We start from the raw sequence: 17,392 nt of genomic DNA, 5'->3' as shown, positions 1-17,392 counted from the left end.
GTAAATGTACAGTAAATGTCCTAACCCAATAATACACGAGACCCTCTTCTTGGGACAAAGTAAGGTTTTGTCGATATTCCAATGTACAGTTTTGCTTGTACAGTTGTACAGTTTCCCCCCACCTACCCAACCTCCTCCAATGTACAGTTTCTACGTCAAATGTATACTCTCTTTTTTAGACTCTTTGTATCACAAACAGTAGGCCTACTGTATTTGTAAATCTGGTATAAATGTATAGATGTAGCAGATACTGTATCTGTATGTCGTGTATGTCATATGTTATGATGAATTGAAAATGGGGGACCCTGATGTAAACAAGACGAAAGTCTTTCTCTGAATGAATGAATGAATGAATGAATGAATGAATGAATGAATGAATGAATGAATGAATGAATGAATGAAAACTTTATTTAACAGATTGCAGAATGGGTACAATACAGTACGGCTCAATACACACAATTGTTAAGGGGATGCAGACCTGAGAAAGACGTTTGTCTTGTTTACATCAGGGTCCCCCATTTTCAATTCATATAGACATTTATGACATACACAACATACATGACATTTATGGCATAGGGACATATAGGTATTTAGTACTGATACATTTGTGACATAAACGGTATTCTTGTAGACTGTAATATTCATGCCTTGAATATGTCATTTACGACAGGCGCACCAGGCGCACCTTCCTATTATGTATACCCATAGATAATGTGTTCTATAGATATCTATGTGTATACCTGCACAAGGGGTCCTGACAATCAGTTGGCTGCTAGCCGTGGATGGAGTCACACTCATGCTTAATGTTGCAATAAACAACTTAACGTAATCTCCTCGTCCTGAATGATTATTCTCTTTAAATCGAATACATCATGGTGTCAGAAGCGGGATGAACATGGATATCAACAGAGTCCCATCGCCACGGATGAATTGGGATTCTCTGGACTTACCGGGAGAATGGAAGAAGTTCAGGCAGCACGCGGAGCTATGTTTTCGGGCCCACTTAAAAAGAAAGGAAAGGACGAGAAATGTAGCTACCTGCTACTGTGGAGCGGAGAAAAAGGAAGGGACATTTACAACACATGGACTCTCAGTGCAGATGAAGCAAAGGTATTGAAGAGCTACTATGACAATTTCGAAGCATACGTACTTCCAAGGAGGAATACGATTTTTGCTAGGTACAAATTCCATGAAAAACCCAGCAACCTAGCGAGTCGTTTGAACAATTTGTCACTGCATTGAAACTACTGGTGAAGGACTGTGCATATGCGAACAATGATGAGATGGTTAGAGACCGTATAGTGTTTGGCATACACTCAGCAAAAGTAAGAGAGAAACTATTAAACGTTGGATCAGACTTGTCATTAGACAAAGCGATAGATATAGCTAGAGCCCACGAGCTAGCACAATCTCAGATAAAGAGCTTTACTGGCGCCACGAGCAGCGCGCATGAGCAGCTCGTGCACGAGGTGCACAGACATGAACAGAAGAATGCCGCACAGAGGTACCGCCCCAGAACAGAGTGGACAGAGAGAGCGAACAGAGCGAGCGACACAGACACACGAAGGAACTGTGGATACTGTGGGAGCAGAGCACACAAGGAAGGAGATAACTCTGCAGCTAGAGGGAAACAATGCGCGAAATGCGGAAAATGGAACCACTTTGCTAAAGTTTGCAGGGCCGGTAGTTTCCAGAAAAAGTCAGTACACGAGATTAGCATGCGCTCTGAGTCAGGAGAAGAGTCAGACGAACTGTATCTGGACACCGTGACAGACAGACGGTTTGATGAGACAGAACAAGCTTTCGCAGACATACGAATAGGAAAACAGGGCACAGAGCTTAAATTTAAGCTAGACACAGGTGCACAAGTAAATGTAATTCCTTTGAGAGAGTATCACAGTTTGCAAGATAAACGCAAAATACAGCCTACTTCACGCAGACTGACAGGTTATGGTGGAGAGAAACTAGTAGTAAAGGGCACATGCACGTTAAAGTGTAAATACAAAGAGCGTGATATGCTGTTAGACTTTTACATAGTAGACACTCAGGCACCCCCAGTTCTAGGTTTACAGACATGCCTGAATATGGACCTCATTAAACTAGTGTTGTCAGTCACTACATACACAGATAAACAGACCATCATGGAAGAATACCACGATGTGTTTAAACGGATCGGACTATTCCCAGGAGAGTGTCACATCCATATAGACCCAGATGCCACGCCAGTAGTCTGCCCACTGAGAAGGACACCGATCGCCCTGCGTAGCCGACTGAAAAAGGAGCTGCAGAATATGGAAGACACACAGATCATCGCTAAAGTCATTGAACCAACGGAGTGGGTCAGTGCACTGGTCATTGTTGAGAAACCACGCACAGGCAAGCTCAGAGTATGTTTGGACCCTAAGGAGCTAAACAAGGCTATCAAGCGCCCGCACTACCCTCTGCCGACACTAGAGGACATCACACCCAGACTAACAGGCGCACGCTATTTCAGCGTACTGGATGCAAGGTCGGGATACTGGTCCATCAAGCTCTCTACAGAATCATCGAAGCTGACGACGTTCAACACACCGTTTTGGACGATACAGATTCCTACGATTACCGTTTGGACTCGCCTCTGCTCAGGACGAATTCCAACGGAAAATCGACGAGACATACGAGGGACTGAACGGAGTAGCAGCTATAGTAGACGACATCCTTGTCTATGGCGCGACCAGAGAGGAGCACGACAAGAATCTACATGCAATGTTAGAGAGATCATGGGAGAGAGGCGTTCGGCTCAACGCAGACAAGTGCACCATCGGAGCCACCAAAGTGAGCTACTTCGGGCATGTCCTTTCAGCTGACGGCATGAAGCCTGACCCAGGCAAGATAGCTGCCATCAAGGAGATGGAGGCGCCAAAGAGCCGTGCAGAACTGGAGACCGTGCTAGGTATGGTCAACTACCTGGCAAAATTCGCCCGAGCCTCTCCGAGATCAACGCACCCATGAGACAGTTACTAAAGCAATCGAATGAGTTCCTGTGGGACGCGCAGCATGATGCTGCATTCCAGAAGATGAAAGACATACTCACCAGTGAACCGGGGCCGGTCCTCATTTACTTTGACCCGGAAAAGGAGCTCAGCTTGCAAGTGGACGCATCAAAGTATGGTCTGGGTGCTGTGCTGATGCAGGAAGGAAGGCCCATTAGCTACGCATCCAGATCACTCACAAGATCACAAGATCACAAGGTCAACTACGCACAAATCGAAAAGGAGATGTACGTAGTCCTTTATGGATTCAAACGCTTCCACCAATATGCCTACGGTCGCCATGTTGTGGTGCAATCTGACCATAAGCCCCTGGAGTCGATCATGAAGAAGCCGATCGCCGCAGCTCCACCGAGGTTACAGAGGATGATACTACAACTACACAAGTACAACTTCACGATCGTGCACCGCCCTGGGAAAGACATCCCAGTTGCCGACACGCTGTCCAGGAAATCACTCACCTCTCACGACGACGGACTCAGTGAAGGGATGGACCTTCAGGTACACATGGTGTACAACAGCCTACCTGTACACGACGACAGGAGATCAGAGAAACAACAGACAATGACACACAGCTCAAGCTGCTCAGCCAGGCTATCATGGAGGGATGGCCTGAGGAAAGAAAACAATGCCCCCAGAACATCACTGAATACTGGAACCACCGAGATGAACTATCCAAAACGAATGGAATCATTTTCAAAGGGGAGAAAATAGTCATCCCTACCAGCCTCAGAGGAGAGATGCTGATCAAGATCCATGCAGGCCACATGGGCATGGAAAAATGCAAACTGAGAGCACAAGACATCATGTTCTGGCCTGGAATGGGTAAACATATAGAGCAAGTCGTGGAAAAGTGCAGACGGAAGAGACCCTTACCTAAGCCTCCTTGAGTATCGTAACACCCCAATCGACAACTTCAAATCGCCGGCACAGCTGTTGATGAGCCGCAGGCTGCGCTCAACCCTCCCGAGCACCAACCAACAGCTGCGGCCAGGGGTAGTCAGCCCCAAAGATGGACATGACAAGCGAGTGCAGAGACAACAGCACCAGAAGAAATACTATGACAGGTCAGCTAGACCACTGCCCCCACTACACTGTGGTGAATCTGTCAGGCTCCAAGAGTATGGACGCTGGAGGCCAGCAGTAGTCATACAACCAGCCGACACTGCACGGTCATACCACGTTCGCACCCAAGATGGACACGAATACCGCTGCAACCGCAGGCACCTGAGGGACACAAAAGAGGAACACTTCCAGGACAGCGACGGTCTGCCAGGTCCAGAAAGCGTCGATCAACCACCGGACACCAACGCCCCTGAACTGTCAGAGGACTCAGAAGCGAACTCAGCTTCATACTACACCAGGTCCGGCCGAGCAGTGAAGCCTCGGGACGTACTAGACCTGTGAATGTACAGGGTGTAGGCGGATCACCCTATTATAACACCGTTATATACCCCATTGAGAAAAAAAAAGGGGGGGGTGGTGAAATGTAACAGAATATTAATGTATACTGAAATGGATGACTTACTATGTGTGCTGAAATGTATGACTTACTTACCTGTCTACTTGTCAATATGCTCCCATTTTGTTAGCAGGTTAATCTATGAATAAGAGCTACATATGGTAAGAGTTGTGAGACACACGATAATATAAGCTTTGAATACATACCTTATTCACAGCTGAAGTGTTCAAATATTCAAGCAGACTTTCCAGAATAAGAGTGCACACAATACGAACTGTAATGCCTTTGATACAAGAATCTATATTTTTATGCTTAACATATTAATGCTTACCTGTTTACATTGCCTGGTCCTGACACAGTGTAACGCACATGGTTAATGTTTACAAAGAAATTCTTACAGAGTATTGCAAATTTTTCTTTATTTCAATCTATGTTCATAGCTTATAAAGCTTTCTTTAAAAGAAGGAGGATGTAATATTCATGCCTTGAATATGTCATTTACGACCGGCGCGCCAGGCGCACCTTCCTGTTATGTATACCTGCACAAGGGGTCCTGACAGTCAGTTGGCTGCCAGCCGTGGATGGAGTTACACTCATGCTTAATGTTGCAATAAACAACTTAACGTAATCTCCTCGTCCTGAATGATTATTCTCTTTAAATCGAATACATCATAGACCAGGCCCATTGCAAGTTGCTGTACTCTGTCGTCTACTCTAAGCCATCCTAGGTTGTCAAAGTGGGCAGGGGTGAGGTGGGTTCTGGGGGTAAGGTCAAGTAGTAGTCTGACCAGTTTGTTTTGTGATGTTTGTAATCTTGTTTTAAGCGCCTATAAGGTGCACGCATAGTCGTAGTACCCTTGAATGAGTGCTCCTGCCAGAGTCTTCAGGGTATTCTTGTTTACCAGAGAGGAGATCCGGTACAAGAATCTAGTTCGTTGGTTGACTTTTTTTATTACATTGGATGCCATTTTGTCACAGGAAAGATTTGCCTCTAGGATGGAACCCAGGTAGGTAATTTCGTCTTTCCTTGTGACAATATTGTCACCCACTGTAACTGAGAAGCCGTCGGTCTTGCTGAGTTTGTTATTTGAACCGAAGAGAATGGACTCTGTTTTGCCCATGTGTAATGATAGTTTGTTATCAGCGAGCCATATGCAGATTTTGCCTAGTTCCGAGCTGAGGGTTTTGATCAAATCACTACCCACCTTCAAAAACACTCTCAAAGAACACCTACGGGAGACTGCAATTCAAAACTGGCCCCTACAAATGTCCTAACCCAGTTGTACAATAAAGACCAAGTATGGCTTTGTCAGTATTCCAATGTACAGCCCCACCCAACCTCACCCCACCTACCCAACCTCCTCCAATGTACAGTTTCTATGTCAAATGTATGTCAGTATTCCAATGTACAGTGTCCCCCCCCCCTACCCAACCCCCCCCCCCCCCACCTCCAATGTACAGCCCCACCCCACCTACCCAACCTCCCCCAATGCACAGTTTCTATGTCAAATGTATATACACTCTTTTTCTGGATTTTTTTAGTATCACAAACAGTACTATATTTGAAAATCTGGTATGTCATAAATGTATAGATGTAGCAGTACTGTCTATCTGTATGTCGTGTCGTGTGTGTCATATGATGAATTGAAAATGGGGGACCCTGATGGAAACAAGACGAAAGTTTTTCTCAGGTCTGCATCCTCTTAACAATTGTATGTATAATTGAGCTGTACTGTACTGTACCCATTCTGCAATCTGTTAATAAACTTTTCAATCAATCAATCAATCCCACCCCACCTACCCAACCTCCTCCAATGTACAGTTTCTACATCAAATGGTCTGCATCCCCTTAACAATTGTGTGTATTGAGCTGTACTGTATTGTACCCATTCTGCAATCTGTTAATAAAGTTTTCAATCAATCAATCCACAGTGTTCCGATTACTATTTCGATATCCTTCTCTCTGAACCAATTCTGTGTATTGTGGCAGTGAAAGGGTTAATTGACCCGCCGTGTGAGGGCGGGCTTTATGCTGGTTCAACCAACCACGAGCCCGTGTGAAGGCGGGCTTTAGGCTGGTTCAACCAACCACGAGCCCGTGTGAAGGCGGGCTTTAGGCTGGTTCAACCAACCACGAGCCCGTGTGAAGGCGGGCTTTAGGCTGGTTCAACCAACCACGAGCCCGTATGAAGGCGGGCTTTAGGCTGGTTCAACCAACCACGGGTGTTCGTTCGAAGCGCCCACCAATTTAAAACAGTTCCGTTCTTCACGTTACATTAAACATTTGAATTCAAACGGCTCGCGGACTGGAGAGAGAGACGCAACACAGCTAAAATAACAGGCGGAGAAACACCAGTACTGGGGTAAGTTAAGTTGCATTTTTTTTTACTAGCGTTATGTATAACGTGTCGTTAACTACATTATCGGTTTTATCTGAATGAATATTAGCTCGTTAACCATAGCTTTTTTGACAAATTAACGTTGTTCTTCTTTACCACTACTAGCTACCTCGCTAACGTTAGTGCATTTGTTGTTGTGCTAACTTAGGCTAACTGTTGACGTTGGATCATTGATAACTTTATTAACACATTGCAGAATGGGTACAATACAGTACGGCTCAATACACACAATTGTTAACCAACTCTAAAAAGAGTATTACATTTGACGAAGAAACTGTACATTGGAGGTTGGTAGGGGGGGGTAACTGTACATTGGATTATTGACGAAACCTTACTTGGTCCCAAGGTGCTGAACGTGTTTTCGTTGTGCTGTATGATGACAATACATTTGAATCTAATTTATTTACCCGTATGTTACTATTGGCCACTCGTCGTGTTATGAAACTAACTAAATGCCTGTCGTGGTATTCAATGACATTTGGGACATGGGTATCTTGGTTGTGTATCTTGTTAGACGAGGCCCATTGCAAGCTGCTGTACTCTAAGCCATCCTAGGATGTCGAAATGGGCAGGGGTGAGGTGGGTTTTAGGAGTAAGGTCAAGCAGTAGTCTGACCAGTTTGTTTTATGATGTTTGTAGTCTTTTGTGCCTTTTTTGAGGTGCTTTGGAACCATGAGGTGCAAGCATAGTCATACCCTTGAATGAGTGCTCCTTAGTCTTCAGGGTATTCTTGCTTACCAGAGAGGAGATCCGGTGGTTTGTGTTGAATCGCACACTTGTGGGTTGGGTGATTAGCTGGCTGACAACAGTGCAGATCACAACCTGCTGAAGGACTTCGAAACTGGTGCTTCTTTTCTGCACATATCCGTGTTCCGGTCCCCAATCAGAATTTTTTCCCCTACATCTTCAACCCCAGCTAAACACCCATCCAGTGTATCATAAAAGCCACTCTGTTCTGGTCTGTAGATTGTGCTGACTAGTACAGTCTTAGCCCTTAGGAACACAATTTCAATTTTCAACCTATACTGTTTCAATTGCATTATGATTCAGGTCAGTGCGGTTAATGCATTTGGTCCCTTTGTGTATGTACATGCAGACATCACCTCCATACCCGTTCCTGTCATTTTTGACTATTGACACTCTTCAAGATGAGCAACGTTAAGGAGGTGAGCTCATTTTTATATACGCTATAGAAAAGCGAACGTAAAAAATGAAATAGCGGTGTACGTGTGGATAAGGCTAAGTTTGTTTTTCTCTTTCCAGAATGTCTCCCGGTTACCCGTGATGTCTGGCAAAAGGACCCTGGTGGCCACCAACACTGACCCCCAACCAGATAATGTTAGTTGGGAGTGGGACTATAATCTATAGACATACAAACACCTGTGTGGGGACTTTTTATATCTGTTAAAGTCGTCATGCATGGATTCCACCATAAATCACATGGCATATAAAATCTATTGCTGCTGTATTGTTCAAAACTGTTTTGACTTTGTTTCTGCAGAAGAGGATGCGCAAGGAGCAAGTCCTTAAAGAAGCAGCCAGTGTCGCCCCTGTGGCGTCTACCAAGCCGCGTATTTGTAAGTCAACCTAAGATTTTCTCAAACTATTTTGAGTTCCTTCGTCTTTCCCTTATTTCTCCTCTGCTTGTTTTGATGCTGTGAAGCCAGAGAATTGAGATTTTGGACATCACGTTCTTACTGAGTGCTGATCTAGAGTTGGTTCCAACCTTGTTACCTGAACTACGGTCATGTAGAGAATTTCCCCTGTGCACTGACCCAAGACCAGCACTCTGTGTGCTTTGTCGACGTAGACCCAGGTTGTTGTGCACCAAGAACCACTCTGCGTGTCTTGATTTCCTCTGTCTTGCAGTACAACTAGTGAACAGAAATGTGAACTCCTCTCCTCTCCTTGTCTCGTGTAGCCAAGCCGGTCCGGCCTCCACGCGCTGCTACAGTCGTTGCCGGTCCTTCCAGGGGTGAGATGACATCACTCTTGTGTAATGTTTTGAATGTGGATCGGTTTCCACATCCGTCCCTGGTTTTGTTTATGTAGATTATAGATCACAATTATTACACAAATCAATGATTTCTCCCACCCCTACTGAAACGTGTGACCCAGATGTCCTGGTCACAGAAGGATAAATATTATGCGTGTCTACTTTGTTTATAACTAGGGCTGCAACTAACGATTATTTTGGTAGTCGACTATCTGTCGATTATTTCTGTCACACCCTCCATCTCTGCTTCCTTTTCCGGGCTCTTAGCAGACTTCTTAGCTTAACATAACAGACCGACAGTAAGTTTGCGGGAACTAATGGGATAACTGGTGGGGTTGCAACAAAAGTGCAACTAGGGCTAAAACACAATGAAATAAAATAATAATGATAAATAATATATCCTTCTTAGCAGACTTCTTAGCTTAACATCCCAGGGAACTAATGGGATAACTGGGGATGTTGTTTGCTCCTGACAAGAGTCTCGAAGTCTGGGGTGATGGTAGACAAAGCAACTCTGAGGCTCAATGTCCAATCTGTTCCTCTGCGTTGTCTTCAGCTGGACCAGAGCTGAGAAGCCACTTTCACAAAGATGGGTAGTGCAAAAAAAAAAAAATCTGCGTCTACGAGTTTTTATGATCGACGGTCGTCGTCGATTATGTCTACTAATTGTTGCAGCCCTACTTATAACACTAGTGAGCTGGACGCTCTTTCCATCAGACTTGATGGTAACTCTGTAGGACTGTCTTTGCTCCAGGGGTCCAGAAGCCACCACAAGCTTCAAAGGCAGGTGAGCAAATCAACCATGCTTGCACTCGGTTCACAACTTTGCCTTTATCAAATTATGATTCACACTGATTTTGGTGACATTATCACTGGAAAACGTAATAAAATCATGGTCCAACAAGATCGCCAAATGATTGACGGAGGTAGAGAGTCGGGAGTGGTATTAAAAAAAAATTGTCTGTCGTTTACTTCGGCGCATGCATCTCATATCGGCAATCGACGGGCAACAAATGGGGATTTAATTCGATCTATATATTGTATAAAAAATATGCACACCCGAGCCGCTAGAGGTCGGCAAAGTGCCACGTCGTGCCAGTGGGCAAATCGTCCTCAAGAGGGCCCAGGCCGTGGCATGTTAAGAGGTTAATCTGTAGAAGACATTTGTAGGCTGGATCAGCTCTACAGCACAGAACTTACACGTGTACCATTTGGCGATTGCACTAGGGCCATGTTGTGGTTTAGATGAGATTCAGATTAATTGTTCAACCCTAATTAATTGATGGATGGTGTAATTTATCTTCAGCCACAGGTGTTGGTGGCGCGGCTGGGGGGGCCACCCGCAGGCCTGCCTGGGACCTGAAGGGCAAGGTCACAGACATGGAAGGGAAGATCCTGACCTACCAGGGGAAAATGGGCTCTCTCACGGAGGCCAACGAGAAGCTGAAGGCTTCTACGGCCCAGAACCGGCAGATGCTCAGCAAAACCGAGCTGGATGTTAAACTACTCCAGACCCAACTTGGGTAAACATCTGCATTTTGTAGTTTATTTTCACATTAAGATTCAAATGTATTATCATTATACAGCAGTACAAGTTTGGCATCCAACCAGAGTGCAAATGTAACCTTAAAGTGCAATAGTTTAAAATCACCTGTACATTCTATATTACAGTATAACATATATAAATTGGTGCTAATCTGATGTATTTACAGAGTTGTAGTATTAATATCTATAAATAAAGACACTATGGTAGTAAGTCATATTAACCAGCAGCGTAACTAGTAAATATATTAGGGATGGGTGTGAATAATCGATTACTTAATAAGCTCAGTTTCAATGTAACTTAAGTGGTTTTTGAGGGTGCTCTATTGTTTAAATATTTTTTTTTAGAGCTGGGCCGTTAACGGCGTTAACGTGCTGCGTTAACGCTATACTAGTATCGCGCGATAATATAATTAACGCATTAATCAAATTTTTTTTATTATATATATATATTATTTTTTTACCCAGGGTAGGTTTGCTGAGCACAGATGCTCTTTTTCAGGAACGCCCTGCTTCACATTCACACAGTTCCATTCACACCTGGGAGCTGCCCAGTACAACCACAGTTGACACCATTGGCCACTGAGCAACTCCACTGGAGCAGTTGATTCAAGCCATGTCACATAGTTCAAGTTTGAAATTATTCTTTCTGTTTTGCTCCTGAGAGTGCTAGATACTGTACTGGTAATATTATTTATTTGTGTTAACTTCTGAATATACAACACGCATGGATAGTACACCTGTTGGGAGTGAACGTTTGCTAGCATGGCATTATCCAAACGATAACAGCGGTTGGTGTTTGTGCGAAGAATCTGTTAACAGCGGCTCGTGTTTGTGCGAAGAATCTGTTAACAGCGGCTGGTGTGGTCCTTGTCCTCTTTCAGTCGCAAAGAGGAGGAGCTACAGTCTCTGTTGGGGGTGAGGGAGCAGCTGCAGCAGGTGACAGGGGAAAGGGAGGAGCTTCAGCGGGGCAACGCCAGCCTGACGGAGCAACACCGGGTCCTTCAAACCCTAATGGACAGCCTGGAGACAGAGCTCCACCACGTCAAGGTACATACTTGTCCTTATCTGTCCTATTCCATTTGACTATTCATGTTTTCCCTGTGTTCACATGAATTTCTGTGCTGAAACGTGTTATTTATAAACTAATCCTCCTATTCAAATTGAGCAGATGACTTGCTTACAGCACAACATATAGGATGCATTGTGTTGCAGGGTGTCTGGCTGTCTGCGGTGTATTAAAGTATTTCATTTATAATTCTCAATTTAAGACCTTTAAAGTTATTAGTATGTTGTGAAATTGGTATTACGTTTAACTCTCTGTTGTATTAAAAAGGTATTACAATTAGCGGTCAGGTGGCGTAACAGAGATTGCGTTCGTCACCAACCCCGGAGACGCTGGATGCGCCTGTTCGAATCCAGCTTCCAGCTCCGGGGTTGTCACCAGCTTGGCTGGCCGTTCACACTAATACAATTGGCAGTATTAGAGGGTGGGAGAAGCTGGTGGGGTGGGTCCGGGTCATTGTAAACAGCGACTCCTACAGTTCGGTCGGGGCGCCTGCTAAGCGCGGATAGGATCTAAGTGGGATAGTGAGAATCCACGCTGCCAGGTGAAAAGAAGCGGTTGATTGGCTAGACGTGTGTCGGAGGAAGCACGTGATACCCCCCACAGTCGTGTGGGGTAAGTGCGCAGCGACCAGGAACGGGATTGGGAATTGGCATAACGGCTAACATTGGGATGGGAGAAAATGGGAGGAAAAAGGAGGGGGAAAAGATCAATAAAAAAAAAGTATTACAATTTAACTTGTTGAAATCCGCAAATACCCTGTTCTATTCTGTCCTTTTCAGTCTAGACTGTTGTACCCATCACTAATGATGGTAATAAAAAAAGTCAAGTCTGGCTTTATTGTTTACGAACATCCTAGGAAACATAGTGATTTATTGGTTTCGAAAGCATGAAGACGCCGTCGGAAACGTGTATTTTAACCGGCTGTTTAAATCTCCCAAAACTTCAGTCAAGCAAATGATCCAATTACAATATTTTATACAGAGTTAAGAAATCTTTAATGGACCCACATCTCTCCCTCCAGACCCGGATGTCTGTTCAGAGCTCGACCTTGTCGGACTGCCAGGCCACTCTGGCCGACACGAAGGCGGTGGTCTGTTCAATGGAGGACACGTTGGCCCAGCAGAGGGACACTATCGCCGAGCAGCGCGACCAGCTCCACACCATTAAAGTATTTCATTTATAATTCTCAATTTAAGGCCTTTAAAGTTCAGGGTTCGTACGGGTGCTGGAAATCCTTGAAAATGCTTGTATTTCAATGTGGTGTTTTCAAGGTTTGAAATGTGCTTGAATTGTGTATAAAGTGCTGGAAAGTTATTGAAATTGTAATTGCACTGTATACTTTCATAATAAATCGCTATCTGACTTAATAGTTAGGTTTTTAGATAAACAAATAAAATTCGGAGAGCGCCTAATTGCTTTCGCCTTTCACGCAAAATGAAGAGGAGTCCTCTCTCGAGCCACTCGCGTGCCCACCCTGCGGCGCCAACGGCACCCCCGCCCCTCCTGAAAGCTTGCTTTAATCCCAGTAACGTTAGTGAGCTTATTTAAAAAAAAATTAAACGTTAACAAGCTAGTGAGCTAGCGTTGCCACCAGTGATGCCGGTAACGCGTTACTAAGTAACGCGTTATTGTAATCTGATTACTTTCCCCCGAAAATAGTAATCTAACGCGTTAATCTTTAAAAGCCAGTAATCTGATTGCAGTTACTTGTCCAAGTGGCTGTGCATTACTATTTCGTTACTATCTCATCATAAATTCATAATGCAGGCGGAATGCAGTATTTTATTTCGTTTTCGACAGTCAAAAATACATTTTTGAGCTGTTTTTCTTATTTGGGAGTGACGTGGTGTGGCAGTGAAAGGGTTACACAAGAATGTGTCCTCGCGGCGTGACTGGACTCTCTGTCTGTGAGTGACTCTGCTTTGGCCCAATCACATTCCCCATCCACAGTCTGCGAATCAGAGGCAGAGTAGGGCGGGTCTTCACAGCACGTCATGTGACATATGCGCCAATCGTGTGACAGCAGTGCTCCGTTGCATTCGTCTGAGAATTCCACCCCAAAACGCTTGTCTAAACGAAGTGAAACCGCAAGAAGACTAGAGAGACATTTATAAAAACAATTTAATAGTTACAGTTGATATAATTGAATAGTTCAGCCTGCATTTGTTAGATGTGAATGGATACACTGGTTTTGTAAAACCACTGGCTGGCTGCTCTAATGCTCTCCCACAGTTCTCCAGGTGGGAGAACACGAGTGACAGAGAGAGGGGAGAGAGACACACACACACACACGCACACACGCACACACGCACACAAGCACAAGCACACGCGCGCGCACACACACACACACACACACACACACACATACACACACATACACACAGAGAGGGAGAGAAGGGATTATATTATAATAATAATAATAATAATTATTATTATTATTATTATATTAGAGATGTAGGCTGGGGTGAGAGAGAGAGGGGAGAGAGAGAGAGAGAGAGAAAGGGGTGAGAGAGAGAGAGAGAGAGAAAAGCTCTTATTTGCCAGATTTACAGTTAATTTACATGTTAAAGAGAGACTGATTGTATGTTTATAGAGAGACATTTATAAAAACAATTTAATAGTTACAGTTGATATAATTGAATAGTTCAGCCTGCATTTGTTAGATGTGAATGGATACACTGGTTTTGTAAAACCACTGGCTGGCTGCTCTAATGCTGTGAGCATCATAGACTGTTGCTTTACCATACTTGATGGTACAGAAGCTGAAGCACTAGTTTAACAATTTACGTTATGTGCAGAGAAACAAGTTAAAAACAATTTATGCACTTTCAATAAAGCGTTTAAAAAAAACTGTTGGGGGAACGACGACGACTTCGTAACCTAGTTACTTTCAAAGTAACTAAGTTACTCTGATAATCAAGTAATCAGTAAAGTAACTTGGATTACTTTTTAAAGGAGTAATCAGTAATCAGTAATCGGATTACTTTTACAAGTAATCTGTGGCATCACTGGTTGCCACAGACGCCCATGTTTATTGTTCATGTTGACAACGACAAGCGACACCGTAAGGTGAGTTAATAAATTCACTCTGAAAATCTGCTCCTCTCTAACTGACTCTTCGGTCAGAGCGTCCAGTCTGCACACACTGAAAGCCAATTTACCTTAAAACAAGTTTTGTTTAGCTAACGCCATTATGCATCGGAGCTGTGGTTTCGCTGTGATCAACATGACTAACAAGCAAATCAATTCTTTCTATTTTAAGGAATGTTCTGTAGGATATGTCGGCAACATAAGAAGCCAGCTACTAGGGGTAGCTGTTTGTGTGAAATAACAATAGAGGAGACTAGAGCGTGTGTCAACTGTGCGTCTGTATTGCAAGTTTGCAACCAATAACATGGGCATCATATAGCTTACATCCTGGTCCCTGCTGGGACGTACCAACTGAACACACCACTGTGGGGGGTATATACAAATTCTAGGTTGATTTGAATTTGTATACATTTTAAGGCTCAGTGAGCTGATTGACTGCCTACCTCAAAGACTTCACTTATTTAGCAAATTTTCAGTAAATATTTGAGTGAAATTTTATCTGGTGATTATTTGATTTGTTTCATATTGGCTCAGCCAGGTTATATAGGATGTCATGTCTACATCATTGTGGTTGTTTATAGCACAATCACATCTGATTTAATGTGATGGAAGAAGTGACATTATCATTTGTGTAAATAATTAATTTACCACAGCCGTGTAAGATGCTGGAAAAGCTTGAAAAGGCACCTGAAAAAGCTTAAAGTGCTTGAATTTTGCTTTGGAAAAGGTGTAAGAACCCTGAAAGTTATTAGTATGTTGTGAAATTGGTATTACATTTAACTCTCTGTGGTATTAAAAAGGTATTACAATTTAACTTGTTGAAATCCGCAAATACCCTGTTCTAGACTGTTGTACCATCACTAATGATGGTAATAAAAAAAGTCAAGTCTGGCTTTATTGTTTACGAACATCCTAGGAAACAGTGATTTATTGGTTTCGAAAGCATGAAGACGCCGTCAAACGTGTATTTTAACCGGCTGTTTAAATCTCCCAAAACATCAGTCAAGCAAATGATCCAATTACAATATTTTATACAGAGTTAAGAAATCTTTAAGGGACCCACATCTCTCCCTCCAGACCCGGATGTCTGTTCAGAGCTCGACCTTGTCGGACTGCCAGGCCACTCTGGCCGACACGAAGGCGGTGGTCTGTTCAATGGAGGACACGTTGGCCCAGCAGAGGGACACGATCGCCGAGCAGCGCGACCAGCTCCACACCAGTGAGATGGCACGCCGCCTCCTCCACAACACCGTCCAGGAGCTCAAGGCAGGTTCACAAGACTAACACTGTACAAAATGAGGTAGATGGGTAGTGCAAATCTTTTGGTAATAAATGGCTCAAATATAGAGTTTCCCCCCCTCTGGTAGTCCAGTTGTCTCCCCCCCCCCCCCCCCCCCCCCCTCTGGTAGTCTAGTTGTCTTCCCCCCCCCCCCCCCCTCTGGTAGTCCAGTTGTTTCCCCCCCCCTCTGGTAGTCTAGTAGTTTCCCCCCCTCTGGTAGTCCAGTTGTCTTCCCCCCCCCCCCCCCTCTGGTAGTCTAGTTGTCTCCCCCCCCTCTGGTAGTCCAGTTGTTTCCCCCCCCTCTCGTGGTCTAATAGCCCCCCCCCCCCTCTCGTAGTCCGGTTGTCGTCGTCGTCCCCCCCCCCCCCTGGTAGTCCAGTTTCCCCCTATGTTTTCAACAACCAACGGGTGCCCGGCCCCTGACTAACCAGGTCTCTTGTCTCCTGCAGGGAAACATCAGGGTCTTTTGCAGAGTGCGCCCCCCAGCGGCCGGGGGTCAGATGGACCACATCCAGCTGCCTGTCCATGACAACAAGGCCCTGAAACTGGCCAAGACTGAGGAGGTGAGTCTCTTCCCTGGCCAACGCTTCAAATGTATTGTTGTCATGCAGTACAACGAAGAGAATAAGTTTGGCATTCAACCAAGTACAAATGTGCAATCGTAATATACAATGTACAGATGATCAAACTGGTTATAAAATATATATACATTGGTACTACAGAGTAATAGTGCTAATCAGATGCATGTACAGAGTTGTAGTAACCTCTTAATTTAAAAAAAATGCCTAAAAGTACATAAGTACATAAGTAAATTGAAGATGGTTCCACTCCATTTGCATGTTTTTGGTATCTAGGGACATCTATGGACCTCAGGGAATGTATTCCCAGTGTCAGAAATATTGAGTCGGTTACTATGCTTCAGTAAATTGTAATGAACCAAAGGAGAATATAAATGATTTATTTTTTTCATCTTTGACGGTGAATAACACCATGCTAACATTAAAAGTTAAAAATTGCCACTGAGCTCGTCCAGCACCCTCTTGAGATGAAGTAAAAATCTAAGCAAATTACAAATAACAAAGGGCAGATGATATGTGATGGGTATATATATATATATAGTGTGTGTATACAGCACTATTGTACATGCTATCATACAGAGTTATATGGGTAGTTTAATCGGAGATAATAAATAAAGGGTGGTGTTCATGTGTGCATTGGCACAAATCTGGCATGTGGTGGTTTCCATTTGAAGCCTCATCCTCCCGTCTTCTCCTCAGTCTCATGTGGGCCGGACAGGAGACACCCAGAAGAGCTACAGCTTCAGCTTCGACCGGGTGTTCAGCCCCACGGCTTCCCAGCAGGAGGTACACACAGATGACTTTCAGACTTATCAAGACCATAATATACATTTCTTCTTCATTTTCATAATTTCATTGAGCTGCATTTAATACTTCCTGGAGTGTGTATCATAATGACATCACACATTCCAACTCTTTAAAGCCCCAATCTGTGTTTAACCATGTAAT

At 44.1% G+C, this 17,392-nt stretch overlaps 1 protein-coding gene across 1 annotated transcript in view; it reads left to right on the top strand.

Moving 5' to 3' along the window:
• Positions 1 to 6,779: 6,779 nt before the first annotated feature.
• Positions 6,780 to 17,392, top strand: part of kifc1 (kinesin family member C1) — a 28,668-nt gene continuing 18,055 nt past the window's right edge. Inside the window, exons 1-12 of the mRNA XM_084326796.1 lie at positions 6,780 to 6,854; positions 7,987 to 8,056; positions 8,154 to 8,228; positions 8,392 to 8,467; positions 8,812 to 8,865; positions 9,641 to 9,673; positions 10,193 to 10,409; positions 11,313 to 11,478; positions 12,519 to 12,665; positions 15,665 to 15,853; positions 16,316 to 16,429; positions 17,144 to 17,230. Of these exons, the coding sequence (XP_084182922.1) occupies positions 8,039 to 8,056; positions 8,154 to 8,228; positions 8,392 to 8,467; positions 8,812 to 8,865; positions 9,641 to 9,673; positions 10,193 to 10,409; positions 11,313 to 11,478; positions 12,519 to 12,665; positions 15,665 to 15,853; positions 16,316 to 16,429; positions 17,144 to 17,230 (1,176 nt within the window). The 5' untranslated portion in view covers positions 6,780 to 6,854; positions 7,987 to 8,038. The remainder of the gene's footprint in view (positions 6,855 to 7,986; positions 8,057 to 8,153; positions 8,229 to 8,391; positions 8,468 to 8,811; positions 8,866 to 9,640; positions 9,674 to 10,192; positions 10,410 to 11,312; positions 11,479 to 12,518; positions 12,666 to 15,664; positions 15,854 to 16,315; positions 16,430 to 17,143; positions 17,231 to 17,392) is intronic.

The sequence above is a fragment of the Notolepis coatsorum genome, assembly GCF_963971535.1.
Source record: "Notolepis coatsorum genome assembly, chromosome: 13".
Taxonomy (NCBI): domain Eukaryota; kingdom Metazoa; phylum Chordata; class Actinopteri; order Aulopiformes; family Paralepididae; genus Notolepis; species Notolepis coatsorum.
The sequence above is the reverse complement of the archived record's forward strand: the minus strand, read 5'-3'. Positions and strand labels throughout refer to the sequence as shown.